The sequence below is a fragment of the Chiloscyllium punctatum genome, chromosome 11, assembly GCF_047496795.1.
Source record: "Chiloscyllium punctatum isolate Juve2018m chromosome 11, sChiPun1.3, whole genome shotgun sequence".
NCBI lineage: Eukaryota > Metazoa > Chordata > Chondrichthyes > Orectolobiformes > Hemiscylliidae > Chiloscyllium > Chiloscyllium punctatum.
In genome coordinates, this window is record NC_092749.1 from 2,433,777 (window position 1) to 2,457,103 (window position 23,327).

The window sequence follows — 23,327 nt, forward strand, 5'->3', positions numbered from 1 at the left end:
CATTGGACAAACACCGACCCATCTAATGTACTCAAGGTATAGCTTTCCCAGTCAATATCAGGAAAGTTAAAGTCCCCCATAACAACCACCTTATTATTTTCACTCTTCTCCTGAATCATCCTCGCAATCCTTTCTTCTACGTCTGTAGGACTATTAGGAGGCCTGTAGAAAACTCCTAACAGGGTGACCTCACCTTTCCTATTCCTAACCTCAGCCCAAACTAACCTCAGATGGCGAGTCTTCATCCATCGTCCTTTCCACCGCTGTAATACTATCTTTGACAAGCAATGCCACACCTCCCCCTCTTTTACCCTCACCTCTGACCCTACTAAAATATTTAAACCCTGGAACCTGCAACAGCCATTTCTGTCCCTGTTCTACCCATGTCTCCGTAATAGCCACAACATCGAAATCCCAGGTACCAACCCACGCTGCAAGTTCACCTACCTTATTTCGTATACTTCGTATACTTCATATAATGTGGCTTTGCCCCTTGTTGGCCTGTCTATATACTGTGTCAGGAAGCCCTCCTGCACACACTGAACAAAATCTGACCCATCTATTGCACTATAGTGTTCCCAGTCAATATTTGAAAAGTTGAAGTCCCCCATGACAACTACCCTGTCTCTCTCACTCCTATCGAGAATCATTTTTGCTATCCTTTCCTCTACATCTCTGGAACTATTCGGAGTTGGGCAGAGAAATGGCAGATGGAGTTCCATCTGGGAAAATGCGAATTGATACATTTTGAAAGATCTGATTCTAGAGTGAACTATATGATAAATGGAAGAGTCCTGAGGAAAACTGATGTACAGAGAGATCTGGGTGTTCAAGTCCATTGTTCCTTGAAGGTGGCAACGTCGCTCGATAGAGTGGTCAAGAAGGCATATGGCATACTTTCTTTCATCGGACAGGTGTGGAGTACAAGAGTTGGCAGGTCATGTTACAGTTGTATCAGACTTTGTTTCAGCCACATTTGGAATTCTGTGTACAGTTCTGGTTGCCACATTACTAAAAGGGTGTGGATGCTTTTGAGAGGGTGCACAGGAGGTTCACCAGGATGTTACCTGGTATGGAGGATGCTAGCTATGAAGAGAGGTTGAGTAGATTAGGGTTATTTTCATTCGAAGGATGGAGATTGAGGGCGGACCTGATTGAGGTCTATAAAGTCAGGAGAGGTATAGACAGGATGGTTAGCAAGAAGCTTTTTCCCGGAGTGGGGGACTCCATTACTAGGGATCACGAGTTCACAGTGAGCGGGGAAAAGTTTAGGGAAAGTTCTTTATACAGAGGGTGGTGGATGCCTGGAAAATGTTGCTAGCAGAGGTGGTAGAGACGGGCACGAAAGCATCAATTAAGATGTATCTAGACAGATACATGAATGGGTAGGGAGCAGAGGGTTACAGACCCTTAGAAACTAGGAGACAGGTTTAGATATAGGATCTGGATCAGCGCAGGCTTGGAGGGCCGAAGGGCCTGTTCCTGTGCTGCAATGTTCTTTATTCTTTGTTCTGAGACAGCACCTCCCAAACCCTCAACTACTTCCGTCCAGAAGCACAAGGGCAGCAGGTACCTAGAAATACCACCACCTGCAAGTCCCATTTAAGGCAGTCACCATCCTGACTTGGAAATATGTTGCCATACCTTTTCTGTCACTCGGTCAAAGTTCTGGAATTCCTTCCCTAAGGACTGGACTGTAGCAGTTCAAGAAGACAGCTCACTACCACCTTCTCAAGGGCAACTAGGGTTGGTCAATAAATGCTGGCTTATGTTCCAGAAGTGAATCAAAAAAAAATCCGTCAAGTTAGTTCAGCATAATTTGCCTTTCAGAATAGAAGAACTAGGAGCAGGAATTCTGTCCCATGATCGTGACTGATCTCCTATCAGCCTCAACTGCATTTTTCTTACTGCCCTGCATAACTCTTCAATCCCTTACTAATTAAAAATCTATCTTGTCCTTTTTATACGGTGGGACAGTGTCCGCTGCAGTCTGGCGCAGTGAATTCCACAGATTCATAACCCTTTGAAAGAAGTAATTCCTCCTCATCTCTGTTTTAAATCTGCTGCCTCCTTAGCCTAAAACAATAACCACTCGTTCTAGATTGTTCCACATGGGAAAACATCCTCTCGATGTCTGGTTCCATGATCCATTAACAGATACACATTGGCACTTTATTGTTACTGGCCATTTTTTCTATTCATTAATGGGATGAGGGCAACACTGGCTAGGCCAGCATTTATTGCTCATCCCAGAGAGCAGTTAAGAATCAACCACATTGCTGTGGTGCTGGAGTCACATATAAGCCAGACGAGGTAACTCCTTACCTAAAGGACAATGTAATCCAGATGGCTTTTTCTGATAACTGACAGTGGTTTCATGGTCATCTTAAAACTCGTAGTTCTAGATTTTTATTGAATTAAAACTGCACCATCTGCCATGGTGGGATTTGAACCTGGGTCTCCAGAACATCATTGAGGGTCTCTGGATTAACAGTTCAGCAATAAGACTACTAGGCCATCACCTCCCCTTTTCCAAGTTTTCCATTTTCCAAGTGAAAATTTATTTTGTCACAAATTAATGTCTCTAAAAGAAAGTATGTGAAATTTCAGTTAGACCTCAGCGATAGTGTGTGTCCAGTTCTCTGCATCATAGTTTAGGAAGATGTGAATGCTTAAGATGGACTGTTGGGAAAAAAAATTCTCAAGAATCATTCCAGAGATGAAGAACTTCAGTTTTAAGGCTATATTTGAGAAGCTTGTACTCTTAGAGAAGGTTTTACAGAGGTGTTCAAACCCCATAAGAATCCAGACAGAGTAATTTGGAACAAGCTGTTCCTATTGGTGGAAAGATGGAGAGTGAGAGGGTGCAGAATTAGAAAACTTCCTCGTGTTGAATGAATCAGGTCTGGAATACACTGCCTGAGAATGTAATGTAGGCAGGCTTAGTTGAGGCATTCAAGAGAGTGTTGGTTAATTAATTGAAAAGGAAGACTACAGGATCACAGGGAGAAGGTGGGGAAGTGGCTCCTTTTAGTGAGCCAGCACAGATGCATGGGTACGAATGGCCTCCTTTGGTGCTGTAACTATTCTGTAAACTCCTCGTGTTTGATTTTTATCCTAAGGAATTCTCTATCAAATCCTCATTCAGTGTCCTCTCCGGTGAAACTAACTGCAAACTACTGATTTATCTTTAGCTGAAACACCCACCCCACCCCCCGCCGCCCAAAAATTGCCTTTGTGGTCTCTCACTGTAGCTACCTTTTCTTTAATGACTTTGTTACGATGTGTGTAGGCTAGACTGCATGTTGGTAAGTTTTCTTTCCTGAAAGGAGTTAGTGAACTGAAAAGGTTATGATTTTTTAAAATTCATTGATGGCTAGGTCAGCATTTATTGTCCATCTGTAATTGCCCAGAGGGCAGCTTGAATCACCCACATTGCTGTGGGTCTGGAGTCCCATTTCCTCCTTAAAGGACCTTAGTGAACCAGATGGGTTTTTCCAACAGTTGACAATGGTATTGTTAAACTCTTAATTCCATATTATTTCAGAATTTTAAAAAAAATTATTTGTCCAAATTCCACCACCTGCCATAGAGAGATTTGAGCTCAGGTCCCCAGGATATTACCGAGATCTCGAGATTAATAGTTTAGTGAGAATAACACTAGGTCATTATCGCTTCTTAGCATGATACCAGTTTTTGGCACCATTTTATTTCAAACAAATTGAGTTCTAAAAGAAGGTTGAAGGGATTATGTCCACAGTGTGAGAGGTGTGTCTCCATTGTATCATTCTGTGGTCTTTCCTGTAATAATTTTGCGCTGTTATGCTTCACTGGAAAATAGGAGCATGTTGGAAATCAAGACCCACAATTCCCCCAGATTCATCACAAAAATTCAGGATTTTACAGAAGTCCACAAAATTCCCCAGTTTACATATGTTTTAGATCCAGGTTGACAGGACATAGGAGTAAAGTAAAAACAATGACTGCAGATGCTGAAAACCAAATACTGGATTAGTGGTGCTGGAAGAGCACAGCAGTTCAGGCATCCAACGAAATTGATGTTTCGGGCAAAAGCCCTTCATCAGGAATAAAGGCAGTGAGCCTGAAGCGTGGAGAGATAAGCTAGAGGAGGGTGGGGGTGGGGAGAGAGTAGCACAGAGTACAATGGGTGTGTGGGGGAGGGGATGAAGGTGATAGGTCAAGGAGGAGAGGGTGGAGTGGATAGGTGGAAAAGGAGATAGGCAGGTCGGACAAGTCCGGACAAGTCAAGGAGACAGTGCTGAGCTGGAAGTTTGAAACTAGGATGAGGTGGGGGAAGGGGAAATGAGGAAGCTGTTGAAGTCCACATTGATGCCCTGGGGTTGAAGTGTTCCGAGGCGAAAGATGAGGCGTTCTTTCTCCAGGCGTCTGGTGGTGAGGGAGCGGCAGTGAAGGAGGCCCAGGGCCTCCATGTCCTCGGCAAAGTGGGAGGCGGAGTTGAAATGTTGGGCCACGGGGCGGTTACCTTCCCACACCCTCCTCTCTGACCTATCATCTCTATCCCCACACCCATTCACCTATTGTGCTCTTTGCTATCTTCTCCCCAGCCCCACATCCCCCATTTATCTCTCCACCCTGGAGGCTTCCTGCCTCTATTCCTAATGAAGGGCTTTTGCCCGAAACGTTGATTTTCCTGCTCCTCGGATGCTGCCTGACCTGCTGTGCTTTTCCAGCACCACTCTGTTCTAAATTCTGATTTCCAGCATCTGCAGCCCTCACTTTTGCCTAGAACATAGGAGTAGTTGAGAGTGTTTAAACCATTCAGCCCCTTGAGCTTGCACTGCCACCCAATGAGATCATGGCCAATCTGTGGCTGAATTCCATATACCTGCCTTTGGCTCATATCCCTTAAAAACTTGCTGAAAAATGTATCTGTCTCAGATTTAAAATTAATAACTGATCGAACATGGACCAGGTTTCTGTACTCAACAGGAATTCCTGTTCATTACAAATAAATAGATTCCAACTACAAGGAAACAATTTTGACATTTAACTGAGGATTCTGGGTATTCCAAGATGGAGGACAGGAAAAGCTTCTGGCTGTAACAGCTGCTCCTTTTCTGAGGTATTTTAGGTTTTGGAGGTGATTTCCTCAAATTCCGGGAGCAGCAATTACTATTTTATATGCTGTTGCATTGTTTTGGAACTTTGGAGAGAAAAAAAGTAAAAAAAACAGCACTTTTAAAAGGGAGAGGAACAGACAAAGGAAGGATATGGTGAGGTCAGTGCAGAAAAGAGAGAGATAGAGAGAGAGAGAAAGAAACCCACACTGCTAACTGATACAGCAGTGAACCTGCGCAATTATTGCCTTTGCTGTTTGTATTCATGTATCGCTTGACATCAGTTTGCTTCATTCCTGATGAAGGGCTTTTGCCCGAAACTTCAATTTTACTGCTCCTCGGATGCTGCCTGAACTGCTGTGCTCTTCCAGCACCACTAATCCAGAATCAGTTTGTGTCTGGGAAAATTAACAAACAGTGAAATTCACAGCTAATCTTGGGGGAACCTGTTTGGGAGAGGTCACAGCACAGAAACAGACAAGAGAATAAGTGAATATTTTAAGCATGGCCTTACAGTGAGCCTGCAGTAGTGAGTAAAGTGGGTTCTTTCTTGATTATGTTTTATTGAGATATGTCTCTTGATTAAACTTAAAATATAAGCATAAGTATTAATTTAATCTGGAGCAGTGTTTTGTAGAGGAATAAGACTAAGAATAAGTTGAAGTTCTAAATTGGAGAAAGGCCAATTTTGATGGTATTAGGCAAGAACTTTGAAAAGCTGATTGGGGTCAGATGTTCACAGTAAAGGGACGGCTGGAAAATGGGAAGCGTTCAGAAATGAGATAAAGAAAGTCCAAAGGCAGTATATTCCTGTTAGGGTGAAAGGAAAGGTTGGTAGGTATTGGGAATGCTGGATGATTAAAGAAATTGAGGATTTGGTTAAGAAAAAGAAGGAAGCATATGTCAGGTACAGAAAGGATAGATCGAGTGAATACTTAGAAGAGTATAAAGGCAGTAGGAGTATACTTAAGAGGGAAATCAGGAGGGCAAAACTGGGACATGAGATAGCTTTGGCAAATAGAATTAAGGAGAATCCAAAAGGTTTTTACAAATGCATTAAGGACTAAAGGATAACTAGGGAGAGAATAGGGCCCCTCAAAGATCAGCAAGGAGCTGATTGTGTGGAACCGCAGAAAATGGAGGAGATACTAAATGAGTATTTTGCATCAGTATTTACTGTGGAAAAGGACATGGAAGATATAGAATGTAGGGAAATAGATGGTGGCATCTTGCACAATGTCCAGATAACAGAGGAGGAAGTGCTAGATGTCTTGAAAAGCATGAAAGTCAATAAGTCACCAGGACCTGATCAGGTGTACCCTACAACTCTGTGGGAAGCTAGAGAAGTGATTGCTGGGCCCCAAGCTGAGATATCTATCATCGATAGTCATAGGTGAGGTGCCAGAAGACTGGAAATTGGTTAACGTGGTTCCACTGTTTTAGAAGGGTGGTAAGGACAAGCCAGGGAACTGTAGACCAGTGGGCCTGTGGTGGGTGGAAGATGTGATCTATATGGACTTCAGAAAGGCGTTCGACAAGGTACCCAATGGGAGACTGATTAGCAAGGTTAGATCTCATGGAATACAGGGAGAACTAGCCATTTGGATACAGAACTGGCTCAAAGGTAGAAGACAGAGGGTGGTGGTGGAGGGTTGTTTTTCAGACTGGAGGCCTGTGACCAGTGGAATGCCACAAGGATCGGTGCTGGGTCCTCTACTTTTCATCATTTATATAAATGATTTGGATATGAGCATAAGAGGTACAGTTAGTAAGTTTGCAGATGACACCAAAATTGGAGGTGTAGTGGACAGAGAAGAGGGTTACCTCAGATTACAACAGGATCTTGACCAGATGGGCCAATGGGCTGAGAAGTGGCAGATGGAGTTTAATTCAGATAAATGCGAGGTGCTGCATTTTGGGAAAGCAAATCTTAGCAGGATTTATACACTTAATAGTAAGGTCCTAGGGAGTGTTGCTGAACAAAGAGACCTTGGAGTGCAGGTTCATAGCTCCTTGAAAGTGGAGTCGATAGGATAGTAAAGAAGTCTTTTAGTATACTTTCTTTTATCGGTCAGAGTATTGAGTACAGGAGTTGGGAGGTCATGTTGCAGCTGTACAGGACATTGGTTAGGCCACTGTTGGAATATTGCGTGCAATTCTGGTCTCCTTCCTATTGGAAAGATGTTGTGAAACTTGAAAGGGTTCAGAAAAGATTTACAAGGATGTTGCCAGGGTTGGAGGATTTGAGTTTTAGGGAGAGATTGAACAGGTTGGGGCTGTTTTCCCTGGAGCATCAGAGGCTGAGGGGTGACCTTATAGAGGTTTATAAAATCATGAGATGCATGGATAGGGTAAATAGACAAAGTCTTTTCCCTGGGGTGGGGGGGTCCAGAACTAGAGGGCATAGGTTTAGGGTGAGAGGGGAAAGATATAAAAGAGACCAAAGAGTCAACTTTTTCACACAGAGGGTGGTACGTGGTAGAGCTGAAAATGTGTTGCTGGAAAAGCGCAGCAGGTCCAGCAACACATTTTCAGCTCTGATCTCCAGCATCTGCAGTCCTCACTTTCTCCTAGAGGAAGTGGTAGAGGCTGGTACAATTGCAACATTTAAAAGGCATTTGGATGGGTATATGAATAGCAAGGGTTTGGACGAATATGGTCCAGGTGCTGGCAGGTGGGACTAGATGGGGTTGGGATATCTGGTCGGCATGAACGGGTTGGACCAAGGGGTCTGTTTCCATGCTGTACATCTCCATGACTCTGTGACTCTAAGCTAAATCCCCCTATACATACATACAGACACAAAAAATAGTGGTATAGATACAACTCAGTTCAATGCACCTTGTTCACAGATTTGCTTTTGACTTGTCCCGGATAGTACATTGCCTCTCAAGTGCCAGGGTCAGGGATGTCTCTGATAGAGTCTATAGGATTCTTAAGGAGAAGAGAGAGAAGCCAGAAGTCATGGTACATATTGGTACCAATGACATAGGTAGGGAAAAGGGATGAACACCTGGAAAGACAATATATAGAGTTAGGTTGGAAGCTAGAAGGCAGGACGAACAGAGTAGTAATCTCTGGATTGTTACCAGTGCCATGAGCTAGTGAGGCTAGGAATAGAGGGGGAGTTTAGATGAACAATTGGCTGCAGGGTTGGTATAGGAGGGAGGGCTATAGACATGTGAATCATTGGGATACCTTCTGGGGAAGGTGGGACTTGTACAAGAGAGACAGATTGCGCCTGAACCGGAGGGGTACCAATATCCTGGATGGGAGATTTGCTAGAGCTCTTCAGGAGGGTTTAATGAGATTGGCAGGGGGATGGAAACTGAAGCTACAGATCTGAGGATGGAGTAGGTAGTGTACAACCAGATTCAGCGTGCGGGGGGTCCGTCAGGAAGGATAAACAGTTGATAGGGCAAAGGTGCAGTCAGTGTGATGGGTTGAAATGTGTGTATTGTAACGCAAGCAATATCAGGAATAAGGGTGATGAACTTAGAGCATGGATCAGTACTTGGGACGATGATGATGTAGCCATTACAGAGGCTTGGATATCACAGGAGCAGGAATGGTTGTTGGATGTTCTGGGGTTTAGATGTTTCAAAAGGAATTCAGGGGGGTGGGGTGTAAAAGAGTTTGGGGAGTGGCATTGCTAATCAGGGATAGTATCCCAGCTGCAGAAAGGGAGATTGTTGAGGAGGGTTTGTCTACAGAGTTAGTGTGGGTGGAAGGCAGAAACAGGAAAGGAGCAGTCACTTTATTGGGAGGTTTCTACAGGCCCCCCAACAGCAACAGAGACACAGAGAAGCAGATTTTGGAAAGGTGCAGAAATAACAGGGTTGTTGTCATGGGTGACTTTAACTTCATCAATATTGATTTGAAGCCTCCTTTGTTCAAATAGTTTGAATGGAGCAGACTTTGTCAGGTGTGTCCAGGAAGGATTCCTGACTCAATCTGTAGATAGGCCAATTAGAGGGGAAGCCAGATTGGATATGGTGCTTGGCAACGAACCATGCCAGCTGTCAGATCTCTCATTGGGAGAACATTTCGGTGATAGTGATCACAACTCCATGACTTTTACTGCAGTCATGGAGAGGGATAGGAGCAGATAGTACGGGAAATTTAATTGAAGGAGGGGGAATTACAATGTTATTGGGCAGGAACTGGGGCGCCTAAATTGGGAACAGATATTGTCAAGGAAATGAATGACAGAAATGTGGAGGCTGTTTAGGGAGCACTTGCTGATAGGGCTGGACATTTGTCCCACTGAGGCAAGGAAGGGATGGTAGGGTGAAGGAACCTTGGGTGTAGAACATCTCGTCAAGAGGAAGAAGGAAGCTTACTTAAGGTTGAGGAGGCAAGGATCAGATAGGGCTCTAGCGGGTTACAAAGTAGCCAGGAAGGAACTGAAGAATGGACTGAGAAGAGCTAGAAGGGGGCATAAAAAAGCTTTGGGGGTAGGATTAAGGAAAGCCCTAAGGTGTTCTACACTTTTGTGAGGAACAAGAGGATGGCCAGAGTGAAGGTAGGGCCAATCAGGGGTAGTGGAGGGAACTTGTACCTGGAGTAGGAGGAGGTAGGGGAGGTTCTTAATGAATTCTTTGCTTCAGTATTGACTAGTGAGAGGGACCTTGTTATTTGTGAGGACAGCGTGAAACAGGCTGTTATGCTCAAACAGGTTGATGTTAAGAAGGAGAATATGCAGAAAATTTTGAAAAACATAAGGGTAGATAAATAAACCCTGGGCCAGACGGGATATACCCAAGGTTACTACAGGAAGCGAGGGAAGAGGTTGCTGCGTCTTTGGTGATGATCTTTGCATCCTCAATGTCCACTGGAGTACTGCCAGATGATTGGAGGGTGGCAAAGATTATTCCCTTGTTCCAGAAAGGGAATAGGGATAATCCTGGGAATTACATCCCAGTCAGACTTACTTTTGTGGTGGGCAAATTATTGGAGAGGATTCTAAGAGGCAGGATTTATGCTTATTTGGAAAAGCATAGTTTGATTAGAGATAGTCAACATGGTTTTGTGAGGGGCAGGTCATGTTTCGCAAGCCTTATTGAATTCTTTGAGGATGTGACAAAACACATTGATGAAGGTAGAGTGATGGATGTGGTGTATGTGAATTTTATCAAGGTGTTTGACGAGGTTCCCCATGGTCGGTTCATTCTGAAAGTAAGGAGGCATGGGATACAGGAAAATCTGACTGTCTGGATACAGAATTGGATGGACCATAGAAGACAAAGTGTGGTAGTAGATGGAAAGTATTCAGTCTGGAGCTTGGTGATGAGTGGTGTTCTGCAGGGATCTGTTCTGGGACCTCTGCTCTTTGTGATTTTTATAAATGACTTGGATGAAGAAGCGGAAGGATAGGTTAGTAGGTTTGCCGTTGACAGGAAGGTTGGTAGAGTGGTGGGTAGTGTGGAGGGCTATTGTAGGTTGCACCAGGACTTGACAGGTGCAGGATTGGGCTGAGAAGTGGCAGATGGAATTCAACCTGGAAAAGTGTAAAGGTCGAGTTTTGGAAGATCAAATTTAAATGCAGAATATAGGGTTAAAGGCAGGATTCGTGGTAGTGCGGAGGAACAGAGAGATCTTGGGGTCCATGTCCATAGATCCCTCAAAGTTGCCACCCAAGTTGATCGGGTTGTTAGAAAGGTGTGTGTTTTGTTGGCTTTCATTAGCAGAGGGATTGAGTTTAAGAGCCACGAGGCTATGCTGTAGCTCTATAATGCCCTGGTCAGTCTACACTTGGAATATTGTGTTCACTTCTGGTTGCCTCATTGTAGGCACGATATGGAAGCTGTAGAGAGGGTGCAGAGGAGATTTACCAGGATGCTGCCTGGACTGGAGGGTGTGTCTTAAGAAAGGTTGAGGGAGCTAGGGCTTTCTCATTGGAGCGAAGAAGGATAAGAGGTGACTTGATAGAGATGTATAAGATCATGAGAGACACAGATAGAGCAAATAATCAGAGACTTGTTTCCAGGGCAGCAACGGCTATCACAAGAGGGCATAAATTTAAGGGGATTGGAGGAAGATTTAGGAGAGTTATCAGAGGTAGGTTCTTTACACAGAGTGGTGGGTGTGTGGACTGCATTGCCAGCGTGGTAATCGAGTCAGGTACATTTGGGACATTAAGTGGACTCTTGGATAAGCACATGGATGATAGTAAAATGTAGGGTATGTAGGTTAGTTTGATCTTAGAGCAGGATAAAAGGTTGGCACAACATCAAGGGCCGAAGGGCCTGCACTGTGCTTTACTGTTCTATATTCTAGGTTCTCCTGCTCCTCAATCTTCCTTCTCCACGTTGGAAGGTAAAGGGTGATTTTGACACATGCAGTCTGAGTTATTGGGTTCAAAGCCATAACTTACAGCAACTGATGTAGGGAGGTACTCCCACTGTAGGGAGGTACTCCCGCTGTAGGGAGGTAAACTCGCAGTAGGGAGGTATCCCGCTGAAGAGAGGTAATCCTGGTCTGTTCAGGCTTCAGCTGTCTTTCCTTGCAGAGAAAAGACCTATCCATTTTAAACATTAATGACTTGGTGAAGAAACTGAGAGCATGTTGATAAGTTTACAGATGACATAAAGACAGAGGCCTGTAGTGTTGAGGAAGGCTACAGAATGACTTGGACAGTCTTAGGAAAGTAAGCAAAGAAATGGCTAATGGAATACTATGTGTCAACGTGTGAGGTTATACACTTGGGTAGGAAGAATAGAGGCATAGACTCTTTTCTAAACCGGGAACAGCTTCAGAAATATGTAGTGCACATGGACTTGGGAGTCCTACTTCAGGATTCTCATGGTTAACATGCAGGGTCGCTTGGCAGTGAAAAAGGCAAATGCAATGTTATCATTCATTTCAATAGGGTGTGAATAAATGAGCAGAGATGTCCTGCTGAGGCTGTACAATGCTCTGTTCAGACCACATTTAGAATACTATGAGCAGTTTTGGGCCCCGTATCTAAGGAAAGATAGTATGACAATTTATTGTCACTCACATTTATGAACATACAGTGAGATGTGTAAAGGTTGCAACGATTCAGTGGCATTTAACTACAGAAATTATAAAAAGAAATAATTGAGCCAACGTTAGGACAAAGTTCATCTTTTGTTCCCTCGATGGCTCCTGGGTTAATGGAGTGGCTACAGGACACTATTGGCAAAGCTGTCCCTGAAGTTGCCAAAGCGAGGATTTCCAGACCAAGCCAACATGCTGCCATCGCCGAAGTTGACACCGACGCCATTGCATCGCTGCCATAGCAAGGAGGGACAGACCTGACCTACCGAGTCACCAACACTGAAGCCACTGCCAAGGGGGATGTAGCAGACCCACCGACGCTGAACCTTCTGCAGCCATTATGGCCATGAGGAATGGACACCTGGATCCAGCAGGCTGCTGCTGCTGCAACAGACCTGAGCAAACACCTTTCTTCACCACAGCTGCAGAAAAGAAGAAAAGGTGAACCTTGATGCAAAAGAGAAATAAAGAAGCAAAACAAAAAAAAGCAAAGTTGAATGCGGGCAGCTGGAGGAGCTGGAGCATTCATGTAAAAAGTCCCAACACTTTCTACCGTGCTGCCACCATCTTGAAAAATGTGCTCGCGTGGGAGAGGGTCTGGAGGATGTTTAGAAGAATGATTGTGGGGCTGAAAGACTTGTCATTATGAGGAGTGGTTGAGGTCACTGGATCTGTACTCGGAATTTAGAATGATGACGGGCGATCTGATTGATTGATTGAAACTGACAATACTGAGAGGCCTGGATAGAGTGGATGTGGAGAAAATGTTTCCATTATTAGGAGAGACTAGGACCTGAGGGCACAGCCTCAGAGTGAAGAGATGACCTTTTGGAACTGAGATGAGGAATTTCTTCAGCTAGAGAGTTGTGAATTTGTAGAACTCATTATCACAGAAGACTATGAAGACTAAGTCATTGAGATTTAAGATGGAGTTTGATAGGTTCTTGATGAATAAGGGGATCAAGGATTATGAGAGAAGGCAAGAGAATGGGATTGAGAACTTTATCAGCTGTAATTGAATGCCAGAGCAGACTTGATGAGCAGAGTGGCCTAATTCTGCCCCAAATTTTGAGGTTTTAAAGGACAGTGATAATACTGCTTTCTGTCCACAGTTGGTGCTATACTTGGTGTGTTTCTCCAGCATTTTCCATTTTTCTGTTGCAGATTTCCAGCATCCACAGTCCTTTGTTTTATAATTGAGTGAGTAATCTGTTTTGAAAAAGTACAACAATGCCTTCCTCCACACCTGCAAGTTCCCCTCCAAGCCATTCACCATCTAAATTAGAAATATATCGTCATTTCTTCACTGTCATTGGGTCAAAATCCTAGAACTCCCTCCCTAATGACATGGTGAGGCTGTCTACAACATCTGCAGCGATTCAAGAAGGCAGCTAACTACCATCCTCTCAAGGGCATCTATGGATGGGCAAGAAATGCTGGCCAACCAATGACACCCATTTCACATGAGTGAATTTAAAAAAGAAATTCTTTGGTTTTTAAAACAGTCCTTTTCCCATTTCAGTCCACATGGTCTTTATACTGGCTGTATCATGTTTCTGGTTCTGATACCTTGTTTTAATTCCTCCACAGTCCTGAGAAATGGAACAGCAGTGAGTGGGTTTTACCAATTCTCTCTGAGTGATGGTACAGTCCTGGGAGCTCAGACCAAGTGTAAGCTGTGTTACCCTGCCAACGTGGACACATCACCCATCATCATAAGCATGTACAGCATATACAGGTGGGCAGTGTGTACTTGCCACCTTTCCTGCGCAGGTTTGTGTTTCAGGCAAAGGACAAGTTGAGGAGATACCTCAGAGCTAAGCAGAATGGGCAGTGGTGGGGGCGGGAGGTGGGGGGATGCATCTGTATCTTCTAGGTCTGAGGTTCTTTACGGACTTAACTGGATTAATGTGTGGAAGAATGGCCATCTTGTGGTCAACAGGAAAAGTGTTGAAGAGCAAACAAGGTGTACTTAATTGATCTTTGCAACTATTTACAGATTCTCTTTACATTATCGTAATGACTTGGGAAGACCCATCCGAAGGTCTCTTCTCCCATAAAATCCTGTTTTAGTCTCTCACCAAGTCCTTGTGACATCATCACAGTGGGCAGTGCTTACCGCGCACAATCCCTTTAACCCTTTCAGACCCACATGCAAACAGTGAACATGAGAGTGAGGGAAGGATAGGTGACAGAGAGGGGATTGTGGGAATAGACTTGTATTTATTTTAAAAATTGTTGATGGGATAGAAAGCAGATGACAAATAAATGGGAATGGACAGAACGGAGATAAGTGGGGTTCCTTATAGGAAAATGTGAAGTCATTCACTTTAGACAGACAGGAAAGAACAGGATACATTCTAAACAGTGAGAAATTGGAAACAGTGGAAGTCGAAAGAGTTGGCCGGATGCACTGATCATTACAATGTAATGAACAAATACAGACAAAGAATCAAAAAGACTTATAGAATGCTGGTAATTTTGTTTCAAGGACTGAAATACAAGGGGGGTATGTTTCATCCATACAAAGTCCTGGTTAGACCACAACTGGAGGTGGTCAGCACACCTCAGGAAGGAGATCTGAGAATGGAGGGTGGTCATGTATATTTACACCTCAGCACACCTCAGGAAGGAGATCTGAGAATGGAGGGTGGTCATGTATATTTACACCTCAGCACACCTCAGGAAGGAGATCTGAGAATGGAGGGTGGTCATGTATATTTACACCTCAGCACACCTCAGGAAGGAGATCTGAGAATGGAGGGTGGTCATGTATATTTACACCTCAGCACACCTCAGGAAGGAGATCTGAGAATGGAGGGTGGTCATGTATATTTACACCTCAGCACACCTCAGGAAGGAGATCTGAGAATGGAGGGTGGTCATGTATATTTACACCTCAGCACACCTCAGGAAGGAGATCTGAGAATGGAGGGTGGTCATGTATATTTACACCTCAGCACACCTCAGGAAGGAGATCTGAGAATGGAGGGTGGTCATGTATATTTACACCTCAGCACACCTCAGGAAGGAGATCTGAGAATGGAGGGTGGTCATGTATATTTACACCTCAGCACACCTCAGGAAGGAGATCTGAGAATGGAGGGTGGTCATGTATATTTACACCTCAGCACACCTCAGGAAGGAGATCTGAGAATGGAGGGTGGTCATGTATATTTACACCTCAGCACACCTCAGGAAGGAGATCTGAGAATGGAGGGTGGTCATGTATATTTACACCTCAGCACACCTCAGGAAGGAGATCTGAGAATGGAGGGTGGTCATGTATATTTACACCTCAGCACACCTCAGGAAGGAGATCTGAGAATGGAGGGTGGTCATGTATATTTACACCTCAGCACACCTCAGGAAGGAGATCTGAGAATGGAGGGTGGTCATGTATATTTACACCTCAGCACACCTCAGGAAGGAGATCTGAGAATGGAGGGTGGTCATGTATATTTACACCTCAGCACACCTCAGGAAGGAGATCTGAGAATGGAGGGTGGTCATGTATATTTACACCTCAGCACACCTCAGGAAGGAGATCTGAGAATGGAGGGTGGTCATGTATATTTACACCTCAGCACACCTCAGGAAGGAGATCTGAGAATGGAGGGTGGTCATGTATATTTACACCTCAGCACACCTCAGGAAGGAGATCTGAGAATGGAGGGTGGTCATGTATATTTACACCTCAGCACACCTCAGGAAGGAGATCTGAGAATGGAGGGTGGTCATGTATATTTACACCTCAGCACACCTCAGGAAGGAGATCTGAGAATGGAGGGTGGTCATGTATATTTACACCTCAGCACACCTCAGGAAGGAGATCTGAGAATGGAGGGTGGTCATGTATATTTACACCTCAGCACACCTCAGGAAGGAGATCTGAGAATGGAGGGTGGTCATGTATATTTACACCTCAGCACACCTCAGGAAGGAGATCTGAGAATGGAGGGTGGTCATGTATATTTACACCTCAGCACACCTCAGGAAGGAGATCTGAGAATGGAGGGTGGTCATGTATATTTACCAGTGTGAAGATTAATAACTAGGATTTTCCAATGTTCTAGGCAGAAGTGGGTACTGCAGATGCTGGAGATCAGAATCAAGATTAGAGTGGTACTGGAAAAGTCTTCATCATTCCTGAGGAAGGGCTTTTGCCCAAACTGTCGATTTTTGTTTCCCTGCTCCTGACCTGCTGTGCTTTTCCAGCACCACTCTAATCTTTTCCAATGTTCTGTCTGTTTTTCTCCATTTATAACCCTGTCTTCGACAAACTTTTGCTCATGCTTTATCTCTTGCTTTGGCTTACTGTCTGCCTCTCTCATGTACTCTATGCCCTCTCTTGCATGCTCCAGTCTCTGCCTAACTTTGTTCTCACTGCAGTGCTCTCTCTCTTTCTCTCTCTGCTACGCTCTTGCCTTCTACCCAACTTGCACTCCTATCTCTCTCTCTTTCACCCCTTGCCAACACTCCTTTCTTATCGTTTGGTTTGAGATGAGATGCATTTGCAGTGCAATTGTTGACAATGTGCTTCTCTCCCTAGGAATCAGAACCTGGTCACTTCTCAGCAAAACCTCGTCTCTGGGTCTTCATTAACACAGGCAGAGAACAGCACTGTCAAGCCAATGCTGGCATCTCCCTCCCACAGCACAATCAGCAGCATTTCTGAACTTGATTTCAGCTTGTCACCTGGCTCCCGTCTAGACATCAATGGTGCCAGCAATCCCTTGAACCTGGGCTTCTTGTCCGGAGTGCAAGTGGGAGCTTCTGGTCCTGTGAATCAGGACTCATCAATCTCTCAGATCCCCAAACACAGCAGTTCAGGGATTACCCCACCAGTCCCAGGCTTTATAGCGCCCAGAGCACTGGGCAGTTCTAGGCAATCTTTTCCCCCGAGTGCAGCACATGTCCCATCAACAGGTAGGCACCCCTACCCTAACTCCAGTTGCAATGCCTACCCTTGCCCTTTCCCCAGTTCCAACTCTAAACCAAATCCCAACTCCAATCTTTCCCTTCAGTCTCTCCAGATACTGAGTGAGGGCAACAGGGTGCCTGTAAGTTTCCCTGGCACTTCAAGTGCACAGAGTGCATCAGTGTATCAATCTTTGCCTGCTGTGACAAAAGTGACAGCATTGGACTCCAAGACTGTGCTCCCAGGGAAAGGTGGGGACAACCTGAGCTTTGAACATTTGGGGAACAGCTCAGCACCTGCATGTGTGAGTGAGAGGCCAACTGACACTGACAGCAAAACTCTCCAGGACAACAATGTAAAACTGGTGGAACTGTTGACCAGCAGCCAGGAACAAACCAGACCATGTGAGCTAGACACAGGGAGCAAGGGTAACCTCTCTCTTCCCACAACAAGTGCTCCGTGCCACACGTTACACACTAGCTCCTTGACAGAACGCCACAAAATCCTGCACCGCCTTCTGCAGCAGGAGGGATCACCCTCTGACATCCCAGCAATGCTGCTTCCTCAAGATAGGAAGGAGGTTGCTCGGTGTGGTCAGGAGGGGGAAGGGCCCAGGAGAAAGGATGTGAAGGATCACCAGTTGCTGCGTTACCTGCTGGACAAGGATGAGCCCACAACTCCCGGCCTCAGTCTGGACGATGTGACACTGAAGTCGGAGCGTCCCAGTGGTTTCGGAGATTGTGCACTTGGCCTCAAGAAAGGCCCTCAGGACAAGCTGGAGCAGGCGAGCTGAGGGATGTGGGAGAGCGGGGCTGGTGGTGGGACTAGGGTGACTCTGGGACGTGTGGTCTGGTGATAGGTTTGCTGTGAGAGTGATGGGCATGTGAAGAGCTGCAATTGGAGTTGAGGTTTGTGGTTTTACAGAGAGGAGGTGGTTACATAAGAGGTTAAAGCAAGAGCCAGTGACTTGAGGGCAGTTATCTGGAAAATGGCAGAGCACACAAGTAAGGTTCTGTACTCAGGAGACATAGTGGTTGAATGAACAGGCAGGATGGCTATGATTTAGTGCAGTGTATGAATGATTCATTTTGGTAGGAAGATTGAGGAGAGAAAATACAAAATATAGGAGCAGAATTAAGCCATTTGGCCCATTGAGTCTATTCCACCATTTAATCGTGGGCTGATTTTTTTTCTTGCCTTCTCCCTTACTAATCAAGAATGTACTAAATGTCGCAGTTTAAAATAGCTGTAGGAACAGAGATCTGAGGGTACATGGTCACAAATTTTTGAATGTGGCAAAACAAATAGAGAAAGCTGTTAAAAGCATGTGGTATCCTTGCCTTTATAAACAGAAGCATAGACCAAAAAGCAAGGAAGTTATGATAACCCTTTTCAAGACCCAGGAACATAGACTGGACCTTCAAGAGGTATCATAGGAGCAATGATTAAATGACTACCCGGTGAGCTATTTGATTCCAGGGTAAGGCTAATAGAATGCTGGCCTTGATCTCAGGTGGCCTGGAAGACATAGAGAAAGGAGTTAGAACATAGAACAGTACAGCACAGTGCAGGCCTTCAGTCCTCATGTTATGCTGACCTTTTATCCTACTCTAAGATCAAACTAACCTACACACCCCACATTTTACTATCATCTATGTGCCTATCCAAGAGTTGCTTAGATGTCCTGAATGGATCTGACTCTACTACCACTGCTGCAGTGTATTCCATGCATCCATCATTCTCTGTGGAAAGAATCTATGTCTGACATCTCTCCTAAACCTTCCTCCAATTACCTTAATATTATGTCCCCTTGTGATAGCCATTTCTGCCCTGGGAAAACATCTCTGGCTATCCACTCATCATCCACTATGCCTCTCATCATCTTGTACACCTCTGTTCAGTCACTTTTCATCCTTCTTCTCTCTAGTGAGAAAAGCCTTAGCTCCCTCAACCTTTCTTCATAAGACATGCCCTCCAGTCCAGACAGCATCCTGGTAAATCTTCTCTGCACCTTCTCTGAAGCTTCCACATCCTTGGTATGATGAGGCAACCAGAATTAGACTCAATGTTCCAATTGTTGTCGAACCAGGTCTTTATAGAGCTGCAGTATAACCTCACAGCTCTTAAATTCAATTCCCCTGCTAATGAAGCCAGTACCCCATATGCTTTCTTAATAACCCTGTCAGCTTGGGTAGCAACTTTGAATCTATGGACATGGACCCCAAGTACCCTCTGTTCCTCCACATTGCCAAGAATCCTGCTTTTAACCCTGTAATCTGCATTCAAATTCGACCTTCCACACAGTTCTTCTGCATCCTTTTAATGTCCCATTGCAACCTACAACAGCCTCCACACTATCCACCACTCCTCCAACCTTTGTGTCATTGGCAAACTAACCCATCCTTCCACTTCCTCACCCAAGTCATTTATAAAAATCATAAAGAGCAGAGGTTCCAGAATGGATCCCTATGGAACACCACTGGTCACTGAACTCCAGGCTGAATACTTACCATCTACCACCACCCTCTTCTATGGATCAGCCAATTCTGTATGCAGACAGTCAGATTTCCCTGTATCCCATGCCTCCTTACCTTCTGAATTAGCCTACCATGGGGAACCTTATGTTTCTTCGCAAGTCTGATGATACCCTATGTGAAGACTACATTCAGTTTGAGTATACATGGCAACTTAGCCTCATCTCTCAGCTTATTTCTTTATATTTGTAATATTTGTGCACGAAAAGCTTTGAAATCTGGATTGATGCCCAGCCTCCACATCACCTTTGGGGAAGGAGTTCTGCATTTTCACTTTCTCCATCCAAAGGGACAATACCCAGAATTCAGTGCAGTATCTCATACGTCCAACTAGAATTCTCAAGAGCCAAAACCGAACTTCCATTTCCTCTGAACTTCAGCTCCTTTATCACAATGGTCTCATTAATTATGCTGTCCATGAGGTTTAGTGACATCTAGGAATCTTTTGGCCTTGGAAGAAGTGCAACATGCATTCACCCAGTTGAATGCTAGTGATGCCAGGACGAAAAGTGTTAAATCATGAGTAAGGCTTATTGCGACTGCAATTCAAAATTAGGATTAGGAATAAGAGTGGCTCTTCAGTGGTTTGACCCTTATTCTCCATTTGATAAGATCACAGCAGAATCTGGTTTAGGACACAATTCCAATTTCGTGTACCCTCAAAACTCTTGAGTCTTATATCTGTTGAAAATCTAACTCTTACTTTCTGGGGAAGAGACTGCTGAACTAGTGATCCTAAAACTTAAGTTTTGAAAGTTGATTGAATTGCTTTGTTCAAGGTGATAAAGGAAATCTATCGCATTGACAGCAAGAAATTATTCCTTTTGAAGGAGTCAAATTCTGGGAGCATAGAATCTTAAAATTGTAGCCAGCACCTTTCAGGGTGATGTCAGAAACTTGCTGTTTTGTTAATTCAGTCATGGGATGTGGGTCTTGCTGGCTGGATGATTTATTGCCCATCCCTAGTTGCCTTGGAGAAGGTGATGGTGAGTTGCTTTTTTGAACCGCTGCAGTCCCTGTGCAGTCGATAGCTTTTCCCATGAAGAATAAGAGGTACATTTCAGTAAGAAGAGGAGGGGAGTGAGTATAGTTAAATGACATTATTTGAAAAGAGAATGCAAGAAGAGGGGGACTCGGCAATGAACTAATCTGTCAAGATATCAGGATAAGTTAATCAAGCAGATGGATCCTGGGATTTGTATATGGAGGAATTAGAGTACCTGCTAAACCTTTATAAAGCAATAGATAGGCCCTGGCTGCAATAATCTATTTTGGGCACTAGATTTTTGGAAGGATGGAAAGGCTTTGCATAGGGCGTAGAGGAGGTTTTACTAGAATAGTTCCAGTATGAAGGATTACAGCTGCACAGTTGGAGTGGAAAAATTGCAATATTCTCCACAGGTGGTGAAAACTAAGAATATTTGAGAGAGGTGTTTCAAATCATGGAGGATTTAGAATAATGAAAAGAAACTGTTTCCAATGGGCAAAAGGTTGATAACCAGACACACAGATTTTAAAGGAAAACAAAATATTGCAGCTGCTTGAAATCTGAAACAAAAATAGAGAATGCTAGAGAAACTTATCAGGTCTGGCACCATCTGTGGAGAGAGAAAAACAGAGTTTACATTTCAAATCAGATGATGACTGTCACTGAATGGGAAGTGAAGATTGTGGTTTCAGTCAAAACAGAAAACCAAAGAACTGTGGATGCTGGAAAAAAAAATCAGAAATTGCTGGAAAAACTCAACAGGTTTTCCAGCATTTGAGGAGGGAAAGCAAAGTTAATGTTTTGGATCAAGTGACCTTTCATCAGAACTGGTTTTTAAATCTGTTATCAGAAGGAGAGAAGTGGGGAATGTGAAAAAGATGGGGGGTGCTCAGCAATGGATATGAAAAGGGAAAAAATGGTCTCACCCTGTTGAAAGCAAAGTCAACAAGAGATAAACCTGACACATTTGGGTGGGGATGGATTGGGGCTTTGTCATCAAAATGAATTTCAAGAATGCGTAAGTGGAAAATGAGGTGCTATTCCAATAGCTTGCATCAAACTTCAGTCCCCGCCTAACACTCCTACATTGGGCCTGCTACAGTATTCCAATGAAGTGGTGTATTGAAATGTCAAACAACTGGAAAGTCAGGGTAGTTCTTGCAGATATTGCAGATGTATTCTGCAAAGTGGTCACCTAGTCTGTATCTGATCTCGCCAATGTAAAGCAGACTGCATTTGAGTGGTGAATGCAGGAGACCAGATTGAAAGAAATACAAGTACAATGCTGCTTCACCTGGAAGATGTGACATTGAAGAGGGAGCATGTAAATGGACAAGTGTTACATCATCTGCAATTGCATGGGAAGATGCCATGACAGGGTGAGGAAGTGTTAGAAGTGATGCCAGAGTGAACCAGATGTCACCAAAGGAAACTGACGTTGGAGTGAGGAGATGATGCGTTTGGAAGTACCATCTTGCCGGAAGTGGAGGAAAAGGCAGAAGATGATCCTTTCAATGCAGAGTCTAATGGGGTGGAAATTGAGGACAAAGGTAATCATATAACTGATCTTGGAAGGAGTGAGGGCAGAGGATTGAGGAGTATACGTGCTGTAGGAATATACTCGAGGGAAATCAGGACGACAAAAAGGGAACATGAAAGAGCTTTGGAAAATAGGGTTAAGGAGAATCCAAAGAGATTATACAAGTACATCCAGGACGAGAGAGTAACTAGGGAGAGAATACGGCCCCTTAAAGATCAACAAGGCTGTCTGTGTGTAGAACCACAGGAGATAGATGAGATACTAAATGAGTATTTTGCATTGGTATTTGGTGTGGAGAAGGATATGGAAGGTAGAGAATTTGGAGAAAGAAATAGTGATATCTTGTCCATATTACAGAGGAGGAGCAGCTCAATGTCTTAAAACACAAAGGTGGACAAATGCCCAGGATCTGATCAGGCATATCCTAGAACTCTATGGCAAGCTAGGGAAGTGATTTCTGGGACCCTTGTTGAGTTATTTTTATCATTGATAGCTGTTAGTGAGGTGCCAGAAGACTAGAGATGGCTAATGTGATGCCATTATTTAAGACAGGTGGTATGGAAAAGCCAGGGAACTATAGACCGATGAGCCTGACATCAGTGGTGGGCAAGTTGTTGGAGGGGATTCTAAGGGACAGGGTCTACATGTATTTGGAAAGACAAGGAGTAATTAGGATTGTCAACACGGCTTCATGAGTGAGAAAACATGTCTCACTAACTTGATTAATGTTTTTGAACAAGTGACAGTAAAGATTGATGAAGGCAGGAGTGGACATTATCTGTGTGGACTTCAGTAAGATGTTCAGTAAGGTTCTGCATGATAGAATAGTTAGCAAGGTGAGATCATGTGGAATCCAGGGAGAGGTAGCCATTTTTGGGTAGAGATTTGGCTTGAAATAGGAGACTAGATGGAAATGGAGGGGTTTTTTTCCCGACTGGATGCCTATGACTAGCAGTGTGCTGCAAGGTTTTGCTTTGGGTTCACTGCTTTTTGTCATTTATATAAATGATTTGGATGCGAATATAGGAAATATGGTTAGTAAGTTTATAGATGACATCAAAATTGGTGGTATAGTGGACAGTGAAGAAGGTTATCTAAGAGTACAGAGGGACCTTGATCTTCCAAAAGGCCTTTGATAAGGTGCCACATGGGAGGCTGCTGAGCAAAGTGAGGGCCCATGGTGTTCGAGGTGAGCTACCAGGATGGATTGAGGATTGGCTGT

At 44.2% G+C, this 23,327-nt stretch overlaps 1 protein-coding gene across 1 annotated transcript in view; it reads left to right on the forward strand.

Annotated features, from left to right (window-relative positions):
- Positions 1-23,327, forward strand: part of ncoa1 (nuclear receptor coactivator 1) — a 102,744-nt gene that overhangs the window by 47,851 nt on the left and 31,566 nt on the right. Inside the window, exons 9-10 of the mRNA XM_072580187.1 lie at positions 13,713-13,860; positions 16,675-17,827. Of these exons, the coding sequence (XP_072436288.1) occupies positions 13,713-13,860; positions 16,675-17,827 (1,301 nt within the window). The remainder of the gene's footprint in view (positions 1-13,712; positions 13,861-16,674; positions 17,828-23,327) is intronic.